Here is a 21,290-nt window from a genome sequence, read left to right as displayed (position 1 = left end):
GAGGGCCGCTGCCAGCAACACACGTCCGCAGCTCGTCGGTCTAATTTAAATGAGGTCTGAAGCCCAGTTACAATCGGGCCTCAGGCCTACCTGTACCGGTATAGAACGGCACTATCCAATTTCTACCCCAGAGGGGATGAAATCCGTCTTGGGCAGTCTCCGAAACGGGCGATAGCGAATTGGCAGCTTGTTTAACACTATGCCTGATGTTCTTCACGGAAAACAGAATCGGGCGGAGGGAAAAACAGGTAAAACGGGCGGCCAATTCGCAATTGCCTGTTTTGCACTAAAGCCCAAAACCAATTTCACCCTCAGTGTCTGATCTACTCCTCCACCCAGTTCCCCATCAGAGAGGAGACTTTCCTCTCGTCTGCCTGGGCTGAAGTGCATCCCAGGTCCCAGAAGTGAATACATTGTCTGGCCCACTGCCCCACTTTCAAATAAAGAGGATGTTCTCTGCTGTGGGTTCGGCTGTGTTCTGCTCACAGTTAAACATAGAAACATAGAAATTGGGAGCAGGAGTAGGCCATTCTGCCCTTCAAGCCTGCTCTGCTGTTCAGTATGATCATGGCTGATCCTCTATCTCAATACCATATTCTTGATCTCTCCCCATACCCCTTGATTCCTTCTGTGTCTAGAAATCTATCTATCTCCTTAACTATATTCAATGACTTGGCCTCCACAGCCTTCTGTGGTAGAGAATTCCACAGGTTCACCATCCTCTGAGTGAAGAAATTTCTCCTCATCTCAGTCCTAAATGTCCGACCCCGTATCCTGAGATTGTGACCCCTCGTGCTGGACCCCCCAGCCAGGGGAAACATCCTCCCTGCATCAAGTCTGTCTAGCCCTGTCAGAATTTTATACATTTGAATGAGATAAGTTAGAACTTAGATTCAGTTAGCATCATAGAATGCACAAAAGGAGGCCATTTGGCCCATCGAGTCCGCGCCGGCTCTCTGTAAGAGCAATCCAGCTAGTCCCACTCCCCTATCCCCGTAGTCCTGCAAATTTTTTCTCTTCAATTCCTTATCCAATTCCCTTTTGAAAGTCACGATTGAATCTGCCTCCACCACCCCCTCGGGCAATGCAGATCATAACCACTCATGGTGCCTTTGGTTCTTTTGCCAATCACCTTAAATCTGTGTCCTCTGGTTCTTGACCCTTCTGCCAATTGGAACAGTTTCTCTCCATCTATTCTGTCTAGACCCTTCTTGATTTTGAATACCTCTATCAAATCTCCTCTCAACCTTCTCTGCTCTAAGGAGAACAATCCCAGCTTCTCCAGTCTATCCACATAACTGAAGTCCCTCTTCCCTGGAATCATTATTTTAAATCTCTTCTGCACCCTCTCTAAGGCCTACACATCTTTCCTAAAGTGCGTTGCCCAGAACTGGACACAGTATTCCAGCTGTGGCCGAACCATTATTTTTTAAAGATTCATGATGACATCCTTGCTTTTGTACTCTATGCCTCTATTCATAAAGCCCAGGATCCCGTGTGCTTTTTAAACTGCTTTCTCAAGCTGCCCTGCCATCTTCAAAGATTTGTGCACATATACCCCCAGATCTCTCCATTCCTGCACCCCTTTTAGAATTGTACCCTTTAGGTTATATTGCCTCTTCTCGCTTTTCCTACCGAAATGTATCACTTCACACTTTTCTGCACTAAATTTCATCTGCCACATATCCGCCCATTTCACCTATGTCCTCTTGAAGTCTATCACTATCCTCCTCACTGTTCACTACCTTTCCAAGTTTTGTGTCATCTGCAAATTTTGAAATTGTGCCCTGTACACCCAAATCCAAGTCATTAATATACATCAAGAAAAGCAATGGTCCTAGTACCAACCACTGGGGAACACCACTGTATACCACCCTCCAGTCCGAGAAACAACTGTCCGCCACTGCTCTCTGTTTCCTGTTACTTAGTCAATTTCGTATCCATGCTGCTACTGCCCCTTTTATTCCATGGGCTTCAACTTTGATGACAAGTCTATTATGCGGCACTTAATCAAACACCACATCAACTGTATTGCCCTCATCGACCCTCTCTGTTACCTCATCAAAAAACTCTATCAAGTTAGTTAAACACGATTTGCCTTTAACAAACCCATGTTGGCTTTCCTTAATTAATCCACACTTGTCCAAGTGACTGTTAATTCTGTCCAGGATTATCAGTTCTAAAAGTTTTCCCACTACCGAGGTTAAACTGACTGGCCTGTAGTTGCTGGGTTTATCCTTACACCCTTTCTTGAACAAGGGTGTAACATTTGCAGTTCTCCAGTCCTCACCCCCGTATCTACAGTTGTTTGGAAGATTATGGCCAGTACCTCTGCAATTTCCACTCTTCCTTCGCTCAGCAACCTAGGATGCATCCCATCTGGACCAGGTGACTTATCTACTTTAAATACAGCTAGCCTTTCTAGTACCTCCTCTTTATCAGTTTTTAGCCCATCCAGTATCTTAACTACCTCTCCTTTTACTGTGACTTTGGCAGCATCTTCTTCCTTGGTAAAGCCAGATGCAATATATTCATTTCGTACCTCAGCCATGCCATCTGCCTCCAAGCATTCATCTCCTTTTTAGTCCCTAATCGCCCTCCCCCCTCCTCTTACTACCCGTTTAGTGTTTACATGCCGATAGAAAACTTTTGGATTCCCTTTTATGTTGGCCACCAGACTATTCTCATACTCTCTCTTTGCCCCTCTTATTTCCTTTTTCACTTTCAGTTGGCAGGGATTGGTGCAGAAATGGGAATCAGGCTTCAGTGAGCTTCAGTAGGAAGTGTCTATGTTGTCACTGCACCAACAATTACTACCTTTGTCTCAATTATTTTGTGACAATGAGTTTATTAAATGTTTTGTCATGAGATGTCACTTATCTCGGCAGGAAACAATATTCAGCGAAGCCAAGCCTGTATGGTGTGCAATTAAAACATGCCTCATTTGTTTAGCCCTTGTGTTAATTTGCTACAGAGACAAGATAATAACTAATACAGCAAGGAACTTATGGTTTCCCAGGCCTTTACTCAGAGTTATTACTGTGGTAGATTATTTCTGGATGATCTATGTAATTATTCATGAATTTTCACTGTAAACTGTACAGAAAAAAAAAAGATTTTTGGGAAAAATGCATTAGGCCCAACAAGCCTGCCCTTTTTTGATAGATCTCAACCCCACCTACCCACCTTTTCACCCTATCCCTCAACACCACCCACCCACGATATCCCTAAATCCCATCAACCCACCTTCTCACCATATCCCTGAATTCCACCTACCCACCTTCTCACCATATTCCTCAACCCCCATTCTGTCATGGAGACATTAATTGTTATTCTGGGCTAGCTATGGTCTCTGATGATCTGCTACTTCAGAGGTCCTCTGTGATCTTGTTATCAGTCCTTGAATCTTCTGCTCTCCAATCGTACTTGACACTTGTTGATTCTTTGCTAGCGTCCCTCGTTCTATTTTACAGTCCAACTTGAACCATTTGTTCATTTCTCTCAGCATTTTAAAAACCTTGGGTTATGAATCTTTTGTCCTGAAATTTAGTATTTCTCTACTAAAACAGGACTTGCATTAATATAGCATCTTTTATGACCTCAGGATGTCCCAAAGCGCTTTACACCCAATGAAGTATTTTTGAAGTGTAGTCACTGTTGTAATGTAGAGAAATGTAAACAATCTTACAACACCAAGTTATAGTCCAACAATTTTATTTGAAAATCACAAGCTTTCGGAGGCTTCCTCCTTCGTCAGCTGAATGTCAGGAAATCCTTGAACCTTTCGCATTTATATGCAGAGAACAATACCTGGTGATTACAGATAATCATTCCAACTGTCCGTTCCAACTGACGAAGGAGGAAACCTCCGAAAGCTTGTGATTTTCAAATAAAATTGTTGGACTACAACTTGGTGTTGTAAGATTGTTTACATTTGTCAACCCCAGTCCATCACCGGCATCTCCACGTAATGTAGAGAAACACGGCAGCCTATTTGTGCACAGCGAGGTCCTACAAACAACAAGGAGGTAATGAGCAGATAATCTGTTTTTTAGTGATGTTGGTTGAGGGATAACTATTGGCCAGGACTCTTCGAAATAGTGCCATGGGATCTTTTATGTCCACCTGAGAGGGTAGCCGGGGCCTCAGTTTAACGTCTTATCTGAAAGACTTCACCTCCGACAGTGCAGCACTCCCTCAGTACTGCACTGAAGTGTCACCCTAGATTATGTGCTCAAGTCTTTGAAGTGGAACTTGATCCCAAGATCTTCTGACTCAGAGGCAAGAGCGCTATCACTGAACCACAGCTGACACCTTTCTCATCTGAAGTAAGCATGTGAAAAAGGAGGGTACCCAGTCGGAAATTGGTTCATTTTTTCCCCCACCTATGTACTATGGGAGGGTGAGGAGGTGCTTGTTGGAAAAATACCCACAATCCTTTGTTGCTGTCGGTGGGAGAAGAAAAAAAAATCAAAGATTACCCATAATCCTTTGTCACTCAGATAATTAATTTTGTAATGGAGCAAGTACCAACTGACCCTTATCCTTTCACCTGATTCTCACATCCACTCCCTCCATTTAAATATTTTTAGAAATACATGGGAAAATGGATATGTAGCAGGGTGGGTTGGGCGGGGCAGTGTAGGGCGTGAGGGGGCAGGTTTCAATGTGGTAACAATCAAACATGACATGCATCTGGTAATTATAGGAGTTGACAGTATAGAAGGGGGCCTTTCGGCCTATCTTGTCTGTACCAGTTCTTTTCTAAAGCAATCAAAGCTAATCCCACTGCCCCAGAGCTGAACTGTTATGAAAGTATCTTTATCCAGTAGGGGAGCCCTGCAAATAACTCTGAGCCAGGGAGTGAACAAAAATCAGGCAGGGCTCCAAATCCTGGTCACCATTCAGCATCTCCTGCTGGAAATTGCGAGTGTGTTGAGACGCCAGGGGTGAACAGCATTGTCTTTGGCAGCGATATCCTCCACTGTTGAATAGCCTGCTGACATTTCTGGCATAGACTCAGATATGAAGAATGGCCAGCATTGTCAGAGGGCTCCCATAAGATCGTACCTTCAGCAAGAAAGGACGAGGGTAAAAACATTGGTGGGAGTGGTGTGGGAGAAAGGTTGTAGTTAGCATGCTGCGAATCAATTAAAAGGAAAATTCTCACTTAATATGGAATCTAATTGGATGGAAATGGAAGGGTTAATCCTTTCTGCAGGATAGATCTCAGATTCAAGGACTGATGACGAGAGCACAGAGGACCTCTGAAGTAGCAGACCAGTACAGATCATAGCTAGCCCAGAATGACAATTAATGTCTCTATGACCCTATATAGTTGGGGCCCTGATCTTAGTCCCTTTTAATCCATGTATCTTGTCAGATGTCATCCTGTTAAGTCAATCCTTCCCAGGCATGTTTCTCCGTTTCTCATTCATTTGATTTGTATCAAGCGGGTCCACCCTGCTTTCTACTTTCTCTACACTCCACTTCCTTTTCTTCCCTTACTTGTCGAATCGCATTGATTAAGTTTGCAGAATGCACTGTAACAGTAGCTCAGTCTAGCTCCACAGTATCTGCTTTTTCAATGGTAATTCAATAAGAACATAAGAAATAGGAACAGGAGTTGGCCTTCTGGCCCCTCGAGCCTGCTCCACCATTCAGTAAGATCATGGGTGATCTTCTACCTCATCTCCACTTTCCCACCCTATCCCCATCAAACAAAATTTCCATGAAAACTATTATTGGTATAAAGGTACAATTAGACATACAGTAACATGGTGGATATGTTACTGAACTAATAATCCAGAGAATGTGAGTTCAAATTCCACCATGCCAGATTGAGAATTTGGATTCAGTTTAAAAAGATACCAGCAGCCACTCAGTTGTATCATAGGGATGGGCAATAAATGAAGGCCTTGCCAGTGACGCCCACATCCTGAAAATGAACTTTAAAAAAATTAGTGTGGAGAGACATAGAAAGGGATTAGGAATACTCATAAACACAGTGTGCAGACAATGTGTTGAAGCAATTAAAAAGCTAAAAGAATGCTGGGCTCCCAAACCAGCACAGTGGAGTATAAGCCGACAGAGCTTATACTTTTTCTAATTAATTCTCGGGGTGTGGGCGGCGCTGCATTAGTAGAGATTTCAGTACTAGGCAACCTCAGAGGGTAGTTCAGAGTCAACCACGTTGGTGTTGGGACTGGAGTCACATGTAGGCCAGACTGGATAAGGACGGAAGGTTTCCTTCCCTAAAGGACATTAGTGAACCAGTTGGGTTTTTAAGACAATCCAACAGCTTTGTGATCACTTGTACTGATACCAGCTTTTTATTTCCATATTTTCTAAATGGAATTCAAATTCTAAAACTCAAGTTCTCTGGATTACTAGTCCAGTAACATAACCACTACACTACCGTACCGAGGCTATGCAATGTATTGGGCGGACCTCACTTGGATACTGTATGCAGTTCTGGTCACTAGGCTTCAAAAAAGAACGTATACACATTATAGAGGGTGCAGAGAAAAACAAGAATGATCCCAGATGTAAGAGGAATGAGTTATGAGGGAAGGTCAGTGAGACTCAAACTGTACAGTCAGAGAAAAGGTGTTTAAAGGGGAAACTTCATTAAGCACTTTTGCCTCGGAGTTGGAAGGCTATGGGTTCAAATCCCACTCTAGGTCATAAGCACGCAATCTGGGCCAGCACATCAGTGCAGTACTGAGGCAATGCTGCATCTTTTGGATGAGACATTAAATCAAGGCCCCGTCTGCCTGTTCAGGTGGAAGTAAAAGATCCCAAGCAGGGAGTTCTCCCGTTGTCCTGGCCAACGTCCCTCTCTCAACCAACACCACCAAAATCAAATTAACTGGTCATTCATCTCATTTGCTGTTTGTCAAACTTTGCTGTGTGCCAATTGATTACCGCATTTGTCTACATAATAACACTTTAAAAGCAATTCATCGGCCGTGACATACTTTGGTATGTCCTGAGGATGTAATAAGGCATTCTATAAATACAAGTCTTTCTTTCAAAGTACTAAATGTGTAGATAAAGTGAACCCAGAATATCCTTTCACAGTCACTCAGTAGAATGAGGAGCAAAGAGTGAAGAGTGTGCAGAATAATCTGCTAGGTAAGATAGTTGAGTGTTACATCAGAGAAGTTTAAGATGCATTCGGATGCTGGTTGGGTGAATCTAATGCTGGGCTAGGTGAGTCCATTGTTGGACTGGATGAAGTGGATGTTAGGCTGGGTGATCCTAGGATCTTAAAACAAGTGGCTGCAAAGATAGTAGATGCATTGGTATTAATTTTCCAAAATTGCCTAGATTCTGGACTGGAAAATAGCAAATGTAACTCCTCTATTCAAGAAAGGAGGGAGACAGAAAGCAGGAAACTACAGGCCAGTTAACTTAACATCTGTCATAGAGAAAATGCTAGAATCTATTATTAAGGAAGTTATAGCAGGGCAATTAGAAAATCTCAATGCAATCAGGCAAAGTCAACACGGCTTTGTGAAAGTGTTTGACTAATTTATTAGAGTTCTTTGAGGAAGTAACAAGCAATGCAGATAAAGGGGATCCTGTGGATGTGGTGTACTTGGATTTCCAGAAGGCTTTTGACAAGGAACCACATCAAAGGCTACTACACAAAATAAGAGCTCATGGTATAGGGGGTAACATATTAGCATGGATAAAGGATTGGTTAGCTAACAGGAAACTGAGAGTAGGGATAGGTGGGTCATTTTCAGGTTGGCAAGATGTAATAAGTGGAGTGCCACAGGGATCAGTGCTTGGGCCTCAACTATTTACAATCTACACCAATGACTTGGATGAAGGGACCGAATGTATGGTTGCTAAATTTGCTGATGACACAAAGGTAGGTAGGAAAGTAAGTTGTGAAGAGGACATAAGGAGTACACAAAGGGATATGGATAGGTTAAGTGAGTGGGCAAAAATTTGACAGATAGACTTTAATGTGGGACAATCTGAACTTGTCCACTTTGGCAGGAGGAATAGAAAAGCAGTATATTATTTAAATGGAGAGAAATTGCAGAACTCTGAGGTACAGAGGCATCTGGGTGTCCTAGTACGTGAATCACAAAAAGTTGGTATGCAGGTACAGCAAGTGATTAGGCAGGCAAATGGAATGTTGTCATTTATTGTAAGGGGAATGGAGTATAAAAGTAGAGATGTTTTGCTACAGTTGTACAGGGCATTGGTGAGACCACATCTAGAATACTGTGTGCAGTTTTGGTTCCTTATTTAAGAAAGGACATAATTGCTTTAGAGGCGGTTCAGAGAAGGTTCACTCGACTGATTCCTGGGATGAGAGGGTTATCTTATGAGGAAAGGTGTTGGACAAGTTGGGCCTGTATACACTGTAGTTTAGAAGAATGAGAGGTGATCTTATTGAAACATATAAGTTCCTGAGGGGACTAGAAGGGGTAGATGCTGAGGGGATGTTTCCCCTTGTGGGAGAGACTAGAACTAGGGGCCACAGTTTAAAAATAAGGGGTCTCCCATTTAAGACTGAGATGAGGAGAAATTTTTTCTCTGAGGGTCGTGAGTCTGTGGAACACCCTTCGTCAGAGAGCGGTGGAGGCAGGGTCATTGAATATTTTTAAGGCTGAGTTAGATAGATTCCTGATTAACAAGGGAGTCAAAGGTTATAGTAGGTAGGCGGGAAAGTAGAGTTGAGGTCACAATCAGATGAGCCATGATCTTATCAAATAGCAGAGCATGAGGGGCCGAATGACCTACTCCTGCTCTTAATTTGTATGTTCGTGTGTCGGGCCGGGTGGGTCGGATGTCGGGCCGGGTGGGTCGGATGTCGGGCCGGGTGGGTCGGATGTCGGGCCGGGTGGGTCGGATGTCGGGCCGGGTGGGTCGGATGTCGGGCCGGGTGGGTCGGATGTCGGGCCGGATTGGCCGGATGTCGGGCCGGGTGGGTCGGATGTCGGGCGGTCGGATGTCGGGCCGGGTGGGTCGGATGTCGGGCCGGGTTGGCCGGATGTCGGGCCGGGTGGGTCGGATGTCGGGCGGTCGGATGTCGGGCCGGGTGGGTCGGATGTCGGGCCGGGTGAGGCGGGTGTCGGGCCGGGTGAGGCGGGTGTCGGGCCGGGTGGGTCGGATGTCGGGCCGGGTGGGTCGGATGTCGGGCCGGGTGGGTCGGGTGTCGGGCCGGGTGGGTCGGGTGTCGGGCCGGGTGAGGCGGGTGTCGGGCCGGGTGAGGCGGGTGTCGGGCCGGGTGAGGCGGGTGGTGGGTCGGGTGTCGGGCCGGGTGGGTCGGGTGTCGGGCCGGGTGGGTCGGGTGTCGGGCCGGGTGGGGCGGGTGTCGGGCCGGGTGAGTTAGGTACTGGGTCAGACTGGTTTGGATGAGTTAGATTTCCTTTGCTTCCAATATGTTTGGTGTTCTGTTGGTGATTGCAGTTCCCATTTTAAGATATTGTTTTTTAATGGAAAAATGCCAAGGAAGGGAGAGAATAATTTTAGCAGATTTTAAAACTAAAAGTCTTACTCATCGAACAACAGCTATCTTGTCAGTTCTATTTTATCACCCAGTACATAGTGATCAAAGAGGAGATCTTCACCTTCTTTGTAGGGCTCAAGTTGAACCCACATCCCAGGAATGAAAGACTAGTCTCTGACCCACGCAGTGTCCATCAGAGAGCAAACCTTCATTTTCTTCATATGGGTTGGATTTGAATTCAGGTCCCAGGGTGAAAGGTCAATGTTTTATTCACTGCACCACCAGCTCTCCATCACTTACTGGTCGAACTTTCTCTTGTCTCTTCTCTTTGCAGTTCCGGTATAAGAAGCGAGTGTACAGCCAGAGTCATGTGGAAGAGAAACAGCTGGCCAAGCTCCATACAAAGGTAAGTGCTTCCTAAGTTCAGTGATGGACACGAGATTGTTTTGAGTATCAAGCGACTTGAGGGATTTGCAATATGTGTTGCCATCATTGGCTGCAGTGGAGCTCGACCAACCGTGATGGTAGTCAAGGACATTGCACCTGGAGGCAGTCTTCATTCTGCATTTCTCCAATCAAGAAGGATATGCTGATCGGGTTACATCAAATCTACAGCACAGGAACTGGCCATTTGGCCCAACTGGTCTATGCAGACGTATATGCTCCACACGAGCATCCTCCCTCCCTGCTTCATCTAACTCCATCAGTATGCCCTTCTATTCCTTTGTCCCTCAAGAGCTTATCTAGCTTCTCTTTAAATGCATCTATGTTATCTGCCTCAACTACTCCTTGTAGTAGCATGTTCCACATTCTCACCACTCTCTGGGTAAAGAGGTTTCTCTAGAATTCCCTATTAGATTTATTAGCAACTATTTTATATTTATGACCTCTAGTTTTGGAATGTTTTCTCTACATCTACCCTATTAAACCCTATCATTATCTTAAAGACCTCTATCAGGTCACCCCTCAGCCTTCTCTTTTTTAGAGAAGAGAGTCCCAGCCTGTTCAACCTTTTCTGATAAGGATATCCTCTCAGTTCTAGTCTCATCCTTGTGAATTTTTTTTGCACCCTCTCCAATGCCTCTATATCCTTTCTATAATAAGGGGGCCAGAACTGTACACAATACTCCAAGTGTGTTCTAACCAAGGTTCGATACAAGTTTAACAGAACTTCTTTGCTCTTCAATTCTATCCCTCTAGAAATGAACCCTAGTTCTTGATTTGCCTTTTTTATGGTCTTATTAACCTGCGCCGCTACATTTAGTGATTTGTGTATCTGTACCCCTAGATCCCTTTGCTCCTCTATCCCATTTAGACTCTTATTATCCAAGCAATATGTGGCCTCCTTATTCTTCCTATCAAAATGCACCACCTTACAGTTATCTATATTGAAATTCATTTGCCAATTACATGCCTATTCTGCAAGTTTATTAATGTCCTCTTGTGTTAGATGAAGAGGGAAGGGTGGAGGCTCGTGTAGAGCATAAACGCCAGCATAGACCAATTGGGCCAAATGACCTGTTTCTGTGCTGTAGACGCAATGTAAGATTGTTGGTATTTGTCTGCCTTCCAACTCCAATGTTAGATTCACAGAGAGTGGTCTGATCACATACGAAGATCGGTACCCTTTATGTGGGATTGTTCCTTCCTCGGCATCAGTATCGGGCATTGTACAGCAAAGCCAGAAGCTCCCAGTTTTTGTACTTCCAAAGAGTCATTGCACCACAGTGTAAACACTAGAGAGGCAGCTGGAGGGTAATTGGGGAATATCGACCCAACTTCTTTTTTTTATCATTCGTTCTCGGGATGTGGACATCCCTAGTTACCCTGAGATGGTGGTGGTGAATCATCTTCTTAAGTGGTTCCTGCTACTAATTTCCCAGCCAGCAGGAGCAATCTTTCATTATTCTCAAAACCTTTTATAATTTTAAAAACCGTGATTAGATTTCAATTTAACTGTCTCTGTTTTAAAGAAAAAAACAATTTTTCAAGTTTTTATTCTTCACGGTATTCTATTCTAGTAAATCTTCACTCCATCCTTTCCATGACTCTAATATCTTACTATCGGATGCCCAGGATTGTATGAAGTGCTCAAAATGTTGCCTAACTGACATCTTGTACAGGTTCATAGGAACATTGGAATTGCTAAACGATAAAAGACCAAGGTCCATCCAGTTCACCTTCTACCATCCTGGTAGTCACATGATATAATGATAATGGAGTCGTTGACTAATTATAGCAATCAATCTCTGTCAATGAGCCTACAACAAACCCAGACATGAGGCGAGGAAAACCCCCAGTGGTGGAGAGCTTTGGCAACTTTAGGTCCAATTTCATCTGTTCCTCCCAAGCATTTACACTTACTCTATATTATGTCTCAAATTACCCATATACTGTATCCCAAAATATTATTATGAGAAATCTATCTAATTTTCATTTGAATGAATCAATGCTATTTACTTCCACCATCTCCCTAGAGAACCTGGTCTATAGATTTACCACTCGTTCACTGAAATAATGTTTCCACTGATTAGTGGCCCCGATGTTTACCGGAGATGGGGAGGGTGCAGGTGAGGCCGCAAATGGTCAATGAACCCGGCAAAGCCAGGGACGCAGAGGTATTGCCAATCTTAACAGCAGGACCTCATTAACATTTTGTAGGTCCGTCTCCCGTCCGGCAGCCTGGCCAGCGGGCAGGAGGGAACACCAGCGGCAGGGGATGGTCCCAGGCAATCAGGAGGGGGGAAGGTTGGCAATCGGCTGGGGGAGGGGAGGTCGGCAATCGGGGCTAGATGGGGGAAAGTTGACAATCAGGACTGGAGGTGGGGGAGGCCTATGATCGGGCGGGGGGAAGGCCTGCGCTGGGGGGTGGGGGAAGGCCTGCGATCGGGGGTGGTGGTTGACGATTGGGGCTGAGGGAGGCCAAAGGCTTCCGTGAGAGGCCTGAGGGACCACTCCTCCCCTTCCTGGCCCACAAGGAGTGCTGAAAGAGGGACTTACCTTGGGAGCCAGAAGCTCCTGCCTGGGTTTCACTGCCGAGTTTTCCGACCACTGGGAAACCTGTGCAGCAGCAGTTAATGTTCATTGTTCTTTCCTGGTAAATTGTTTCCTATATTACAACAGTGTCTACACTTCAAAAGTACTTAATTGGATGTAAAGCGGTTTGGGACATCCTGAGGTCACGAAAGGCGCTGTATAAATGCAATTTCTTTCTTTTGGTAACTTATTCAACAATTCGATTGACCTTTCAGTGATATAGTTTCCCCAACTTCCCTTCTTACCCCTAGCACCCTAATTTTTATCTTATGCACGCCGAGATTTCAACCACTCACTACAATTTGCCGGAACAATTTTCTCAATCCCCTTCAGAATCTGAAAACTTCAGGTAGATGTGGTTGATGGATATGGTGAGAAGGTGAGTAGGTGGGATTCAGCGATATGTTGAGAAGGTGGGTTGGTGGGGTTGATGGATATGGTGAGAAGGTGGGATTGATGGATATGGTGAGAAGGTGGGTTTGATGGATATGGTGAGATTGATGGATATGGTGAGCAAGTGGGGAGGTAGGGCTGAGATCTGTCAAAAAGGCATGGGTTTGTTTTGATGGATGGTCTCTTCCTGTTTGTAAATATTCTTACTTTCTGATAGAAAACTGACTCAAATAGCCACAACAGTGGGACAGCTAAAGTTTCCAGTTAGTGTTCCAGGGGTGTCATACAATGCAGTGCAGTTAGTCAATGGTAGTGCTATTGATTAACTGTGAAGTTATTGGGGAGCTCAGAGAGGCAGGTACTGAGAAGGTATCTTCAAATTTACTTCAAATCTGTGGCACCAAGACAAGGTAGGGAGGTTCATACCAGTGCTGTTCACACGAGTGATGGCATGGACTGTCAGTGGCAGGAATGGTGACAAAATCCCTGGCATCAGTTAAGGAGCAGTTGGATGCCATGATGGGAGAGCTTTTGGTTGGAGGAACTAGAATGGATCCGATTTATCGAATGTTGGTTGAATCTAGTGACTTTGAACTCTTTCCCATCTGGGGGAGTTTCTGCCATCTCCAGGGGGAGCTCGGTGTTTGCTCTGTGTATTGAAGTGAGAGGTTAAATGAGTCCTTCTTCTTGCTGGACCGACCACAGACCAGCATTGGAAAGAGCCCGGTTTGTACCATCCCAATCTTTGGAGTGATAGAGGGGTAGGCATGAGGCGGCTTGGGGCAGGCTAATTTAATATGGTTGATTTGCATGGGGTCATCACAGTTGGTTACCCAGAACCAGGTATCTTTTGACATCCAATGAATTTTCGAATATGGTTGTCCTCGGAAAGCTAGCAGCAGGTGGATGAGGGCAAGGAACTGGCAGAGTGTGCTGGCGAAGCCTTGTGTCAGTAGTGGTTATGAGTGACTGGTCTGATCTGATCTGAATGCACTACATTGACTATTCCCCCTCCCCGCCCTGTCCCTGATGGGTTGACAATCAAAGCTCCAAGTTTTACTCTCAACAGGATTGGAACAAAATCTGCAAATTTTTTTTTGACTCGCATGTGTAGAAGTTCAGCAAGGTTCTCTAACTCCCTGTCATCCTCTAATCAGACTGAAATATTAAATCATTGCCGATTCACAGATAATCACTGCTTGTAGATCACTGACTTGTAAATCCTGTGTATTTTGATAGTTGTAAGGGAAATTCAATTACTGACTTTCTGACCGATCTGTCAAAGTGCAGACACACTAATAACCCAGTCTGGAAAAGCACGGACACCCAAGGTCTGACAGCATCTGTGAGGAGAATGATGTTAGCCACGAACCATATGAAAGCTTTAGTGTTGTGCTTTGTACAACAGGAGCAGAGAGAGGAAAACGGATGCATGTTTTATCAAAGCAGATTTGGTAGTGAATAGCTGAGGGATCAGATTTCCTAGCTGGCAGCTGATCATGTGGATGAAAAGTCCCTTTGTTTTGCCTAGACAATGCCTCAGTCAGTGGGTAGATGGAACCAGCACATTGTGGCCTTTGTAGGGAGTGTCTCTAAAGTGCTGATGTAAGCTCAGAGTGTGTAGTATTTTCCTCGGGGAGACTGAGACTGAGGCACACACAAGCTGTACAGACCAGATGGGACTGAATCACTCCCTCAAGTTGCTGGCCTTCTGAGCTCCATATAGAATGAACTCTAACTCTTCCAAAACTCCGCTGTCCCACATCTCGTTCCTAATAATAAGTCTCACTCTCTTGCCACCCCTTCCAATGCATCCTGTACCGCCAGCTAATTGATTTCAAGATCTTTGCCTTTGTTCATGAATCCTTCCGTACTCTTGCTTCTCCCTGCCATTGCAACCTCCTCCAGCCCTTCATCCCAATTCACGACCTCCATTCTTCTCACCCAGGGATACTTTGTGTCCCCTCCCCTCATGGCTACCATAGAAACATATAAAATAGGAGCAGGAGTAGGCCATTCGGCCCTCCGAACCTGCTCCGCCATTCAATCTATCTCCATACCATATTCCCGTTCTCTCTCCATACCCCTTGATGCCTTTTGTGTCTAGAAATCTATCTAACTCCTTCTTAAATATATTCAGTGACTTGGCCTCCACAGCCTTCTGTGGTAGAGAATTCCACAGGTTCACCACCCTCTGAGTGAAGAAATTTCTCCTCATCTCAGTCCTAAATATCATACCCCATACCCTGAGTCTGTGACCTCTCATTCTGGACCCCCCAGCCAGGGGAAACATCCTCCCTGCATCCAGTCTTTCTAGCCCAAAGCGGTCAGATCCTTCAATTGTCACACTCCTGACAAACTCTCACCCTAAACCCCCACCACCTCGTTAACCCTTTCCCAATGTTGAAAATCCGTCTCAAAACCTTGCTCTGTAATGAGTCACTTGCCTTAACTGTTCTCCTAATTTCTAACCAGTGTCCATTCCCCACCTCCTATGAAGATCCTTGGGATGTAAAAGCTACTATGGAAATATAAGTTGCTGTGTACTGTACCTGTGCAGGAGTTGACACTTAGACACATACGAGTTGTACAGTACCAGATGGGAGCGAATCGTTCCCTTTTAACCTGTGTGTACCGTACATTTATAAGAGCAAACACTGAGACACACATGAGCTGTACAGTACCAGACGGGAGTGAATCGTTTCTTTGTACCTGCTGTGCACAGTACATGTACAGGAGCTGACAGTGAGACACACACATGCCGTACAGTACCAGACGGGAGTGAATCGTTCCCTTTTACCTGCTGTGTACTGTACCCATTCAGGAGCTGATACTCTGACATACACGAGCTTTACAGGATCAGACAGGAGTTAATCGTCCCCTTTTACCCTCTGTATACTGTACATGTACAAGAGCTGATAGTGAGACACACACGAGCCGTACAATATCAGATGGGAGTGAATTGTTCCCTTTTATCCGCTGTGTACTGTAAATATACAGGAGCTGATAATGAGACTCACACGAGCTGTACAGTACTAGTGGTGAGTGAATTCTTCTCTTTTACCTGTCGTGTACTGTACATGTACAAGAGCTGACATTGAGACACACACAAGCCGTACAGTACAGACAAGAGTGAATTGTTTCCTTTTACCCAGTGTCTACTGTACATGTTACAGGAGCTGACACTGAGATACACACAGGCAGTACAGTAGTAGATGGGAGTGAATCGTTCCCTCTTACCCGCTGTGTACTGTCCGTGTATAGCAGCAGACACTGAGACACACGCAGGCCATACAGTATCAGACGGGAATGGATTGTTTCTTTTTACCCGCATTGTACTGTGTATGAACAGGAGTATTAAAGGGTGGGGTTATCACTTTTTAGGTCTGGTGTCTTTGTGAAACATTGTGCAGGACCCAGGTCCTTAGTGCAGGAGACTGACAAAGTTGAAAGGAATAAAAAAAGATGAGACAAATCTGGAAGCAGCTGACACCAAGCTTGGGCTTTAAAAACATGAAAACTGTAGCACCTCAAGCCTAACCAAGCTGTGATCAGCTAACTCTACATAGGCTGGAGATGGATCCTGGGACCTCCTGGTCTTAAGGTCTCAGTTCCACAGATTGGTTTCTGGTTAGGGTGGGTGGGCAGTGGAGGTGTGCCTATAGTGGAGTTTCTGCCCACTTGCCCCATGCAAATTAGGTGTCTTCCTACTTACCTCGCAATTGTCAGTGTCAGCATCACCATCCCAAGGCCATGGGGAGGGTTGAGGGATAATAATCCTGTTTGGGGAGGATCTTCAGTAGAGTGGGACTGCCATCTGCTCCCCTGCGCAACCACCACCCCCCCCCCACCATATCCACCCTGATCCTGACTAATTTTCCTGCGTCAGAGTTCATTCAATACGCACAGGAGTGGGGATTGTTCCCAGCGAGATTCGCACCATTATGAGGGAGCCCACCCAGTGTGAGCGAAGAAACTCCAGCGTTTCTGCAGAATCAGAAGAGGAGCCGTAGGGACCTTAAAAGGACAGAAGCACCCCAAGGTTCAGAAGGAAGGATGCTCAGCCGAGACCAAGTCGGGACGGTGAGATCACAGTCAGCGTCACTGCCTGAATTTCCCAACTTGGGGCTGGATTACAGAGAATTCCCACACCCCCTGATCTCTTCTCTGACGTTGGAGGGAGTGTATAGGTTCGGCGACACTTCCAGCATTAGTGAAGTGATTTTCACATTTTATTGGCTGAATTATGAGTTCTGAAAAGGTTACAAGAGGAGAAATTTTCCTTTCCTTTATCATCGGAGTGTATGTTTAATGTATCGTCTTTGTCCTGAAGCTCATGGTATCAGCCGTGGCTCAGTGGTTTCACTCCCGCCTTTGAGTTAGAAGGTTATGGATTCAAGCCCCACTCAAGAGACTTGAGGACATAATCCAGGCTGACGCTTCAGTACAGTACTGAGGGAGTGCTGCATTGTCGGAGGTGCCGTCTTTCAGATGAGATGTTAAACCGAGGTCCCGTCTATGCTCTCAGGTGGATGTAAAAGATCCCATGGCACTATTTTGAAGAAGCGCAGGGGAGTTCTTCCTGGTGCCCTGGCAAATATTTATCCCTCAACCAACATCATTAAAACAGATTATCTGGTCATTATCACATTGCTGTTTGTGGGGCTTTGCTGTGCACTAGTTGGCTGTCGCGTTTCCTACGTTACAACAGTGCCTACACTTCAAAAAAGTACCTCATTGGCTGTAAAGCGCTTTGGGATGTCCTGAGGTCACGAAAGGTGCTATATAAATGCAAATTTTTTCTTCTTTCATCACCACAGTGCCCTGCCTTTGTGCTTGTCTGTGTCAGATTGGTACCAGGTTGTAATAACTTATTCAAATGTCTGAGATTTGGGTATAAGAGATATGAATATAAATAGAAGCTGAAATTCACAATGTGAGATTTCTGACTAAAGACACAATCACTGGAGATTTCAGACTGAAGAATAATCTCTGCACTGGCATCATGCCCATTCATCAGAGTCGCGGCCACAGTTCAGCCATTTGTTAGATTATAATGATCTTTCCATCAGGGAACGGAACTGTCTTGACATCATTAGCTTAGCAACAGGGAATGACCTGTTATGATATAATTAACTTGGTATCACCGAATCACGGCCTTGAATTTCCTGCGTATTTGTGCCCAGAGACACGTGCAACCGGGGTGCAAATCAATGATAGGGCCTAAAAGATCGCGGAATGCTGAGCATGAATGAGTTCTGAGCGTGAGTACATTACGCCCAAATCGCCTCAATCTTTCACGATCATCCGTCGATCACTCCGCCTGAATGAATCTCTGCCCAGAAACCAGGCCATGCCTCCAAATTAGTTTGCTGCCTACAACAGCAGCAACTTGCATTTATATAGCACCTTTAATGTAGTAAAATGTCCCAAGGTGCTTCACAGGAGTGTTATTAAACACAATTTGACACCAAGTCACGTAAGGAGATATTAGGACAGGTGACCAAAAGCTTGGTCAAAGAGGTAGGTTTTAAGGAACGTCTTAAAGGAGGAGTGAGAGGTAGAAAGGCGGAGAGGTTTAGGAAGGGAATTCCAGAGCTTAGGGCCTAGGCAGCTGAAGGCACGTCCGCCAATGGTGGAATGATTAAAATTGGAGGATGCGCAAGAGGTAAGAATTGGAGGAACGCAGAGACCTCAGAGGATTGTAGGGCTGGAGGAGGTTACAGAGATAGGGAGGGGCGAGGCCATGGAGTGATTTGAACACAAGGATAAAAATTTTAAAATTGAGGCGTTCCCGGACCAGGAGCCAATGTAGGTCAGTGAGCATAGGAGTGATGGGAGAATGGGACTTGGTGCGAGTTAGGATACGGGCAGCAGAGTTTTGGATGAGTTCAAGTTTATGGAGGGTGGAAGATGGGAGTCCAGCCAGGAGTGCATTGGTATAATCAAATCTAGAGGTAACAAAGGCATGGATGAGGGTTCCAGCAGCAGATGAGCTGAGGCGGGGCGGAGACAGGCCATGTTACAGAGGTGGAAGTAGGCGGTCTTGGTGATGGAGCGGATATGTGGTCGGAAGATCATCTCATGGTCAAATAGGACGCCAGGGTTGCGAACAGTCTGGTTCAGCCTCAGATAGTAGCCCGGAGAGGGATGGAGTCGGTGGCTAAGGACCGGAGTTTGTGGCAGAGACCAAAGACAATGGCTTCGGTCTTCCCAATATTTAGTTGGAGGATTTTTTGCTCATCCAGGACTGGATGTCAAACAAGCAGTGTGACAAATGAGAGACAGTGGAGGAGTCGAGAGGGAGGTGGTGGTGAGGTAGAGATGGGTGTCGTCAGCGTACATGTGGAATCTGACGTTGTGTTTTCGGATGATGTCGCCGAGGGGCAGCATTTAGATGGGAAATAGGAGGGGGCCAAGGATAGATCCTTGGGGTCTCCAGAGGTAATGGTGTGGGAGCGGGACGCGAAGCCATTGCAGCTGATTCTCTGGCTACAACTGGATAGATAAGAATGGAACCAGGCGAGCGCAGTCCCACCCAGCTGGACAATGGAGGAGAGGCGTTGGAGGAGGATGGTGTGGTCAACAATGTCAAAGGCTGCAGGCAGGTCGAGAAGGATGAGGAGGGATAGTTTACCATGGTTACAGTCACATAGGATGTCATTTGTGACTTTGATATGGGCTGTTTCAGTACTGTGGCAGGGGCAGAAACCTCATTGGAGTGATTCAAATATGAAGTTGCGGAAAAGGTGGGTACAGATTTGGGAGGTGACAACATGTTCAAAGACTTTGGAGAGAAATGGGAGATTGGAGATGGGGTGATAGTTTGCAAGGATGGAGGACTCCAAGGGTGTTTTTTTTGAAGAGGGGGGTAATGATGGTAGATTTGAAGGGGAGGGGGACAGTACCTGGGGAGAGGGAACCGATAATAATATCAGCTAACATGGGGGTCAGGAAAGAAAGTTGGGTGGTCAGCAATTTGGTGGGAATAGGGTCAAGATGCAGGAAGTGGGTCTCAGGGTCAAGATGAGCTCGGGGAGGGCATGAGGGGAGAAAGGAGAGAAACTAGAGAAAGATGTGAGTTCGGGGTAGGGCAGGGGGGAATCTTAGGGGAACTTTGGCTTGGTGGGCTAGGTGAAAGGAGGGAAGTGGCAGAGACAGCTGAACGGATGGTCTGAATCTTAGTGACAAAGAAGTCCATGAGCTCCTCGCACTTTTCGATGATCCTGGAATAGTGAGCAGTTTTGGCAGAGGAGAGCAGGTCCCAAAAGTGCTTTGTGATCCAGCCAGATCTGGCTATGAATGGCTAAACCAGTTGCCCTCCATAAACGTTCAAGTCTGCGTCCCTTGGACTTAAGGGAGTGCAGATGAGGGCCGTATCAGGGGGAATGACCAGCGTGAGAGAGTAATGGTTTTAATGGAGATAAGGGCATCAAAGGTGGAGATGAGGGTGTGATTGAGCAGATCGATAGCTGCAGAAATGTGGTGGTGAATGGAGGGCATAGGCCCTAACCTCTGGAATTGTCTCCCTAAACTTCTCTGCCTCTCTACCTCTCTCTGCTCCTTTAAGACGCTCCTTAAAACCCACCTCTTTGACCAAGCTTTTGGTCACCTCTCCTAATATCTCCTTACGTGGCTTGGTGTCAAATTTTGTTTGATAATATTCCTTGGGATGTTTTACTACGTTAAAGGCATCGTATAAATGCAAGTTGTTGTTGTTGTTGTTGTTGTTCAGAGGCTCTCTTCAAATTATGACCAGATTTTCAGGCACTGCAAGGAACTGTCATTTTTCTGGCATTTTATTGCAATTTTTTGAGCCTCCTTTGTTTAATTTATCCTCACTTAGACCTGCTCTGTATTTTCTGTTTCTTTGAATGGATTTATATGACATCAGTATTAGTCACATTGAAAATTGAAAAGCTTCTACAATTGCAGATTGTTAAACATGCTGTGCCTGATGTGCGTGAATGATGGTTGAATGAATTGAAAATTTAATTTTCATACTTGAAGAAGAGAAATATACGGTGTCAGTTCGGCGCTTTTCTTCGGCCCCGATTGTTTATGCTGATCTACGCCCATTTTACGTTTGGGAGTATTCTAATGCAATTCACAGGAAGTTTGAGCGTAACTTGGTGCCGGCAAAATGGCCGTGGGATTGGGAGCATTTTTGGGCCTAACTTCTGGGTTGCGGCCATAGAGGAAATTCCAGGCCCACTGCTTGCTGATTGATTTCCTCTTGTCTTCATCGTATGCACGAGGGAAGCTTGTGCCTTCACCTTTAATAAATGGGTCAATTACCTTAATGACATCATCAGCTTAGTAACAAGGAAAGGCCGATTATGACATTGACTTAGAAACAAGATATGACCTGGAATTGGACACAATA

General features: G+C 45.4%; 1 protein-coding gene across 7 annotated transcripts in view; it reads left to right on the top strand.

The window, feature by feature from the left end:
- Window positions 1-21,290, top strand: part of shank3a (SH3 and multiple ankyrin repeat domains 3a) — a 777,353-nt gene that overhangs the window by 220,512 nt on the left and 535,551 nt on the right. For all 7 annotated transcript variants that reach the window (XR_010967116.1, XM_068005245.1, XM_068005243.1 and 4 more), the window contains one exon: window positions 9,810-9,881. Coding sequence is in view for 6 of the 7 variants with exons in the window: in XM_068005245.1 (XP_067861346.1) it covers window positions 9,810-9,881 (72 nt within the window). In the remaining variant the exon portion in view is untranslated. The remainder of the gene's footprint in view (window positions 1-9,809; window positions 9,882-21,290) is intronic.

Source organism: Heptranchias perlo, chromosome 24 (genome assembly GCF_035084215.1).
Source record: "Heptranchias perlo isolate sHepPer1 chromosome 24, sHepPer1.hap1, whole genome shotgun sequence".
NCBI classification, from domain to species: Eukaryota; Metazoa; Chordata; class Chondrichthyes; order Hexanchiformes; family Hexanchidae; genus Heptranchias; species Heptranchias perlo.
The sequence above is the reverse complement of the archived record's forward strand: the minus strand, read 5'-3'. Positions and strand labels throughout refer to the sequence as shown.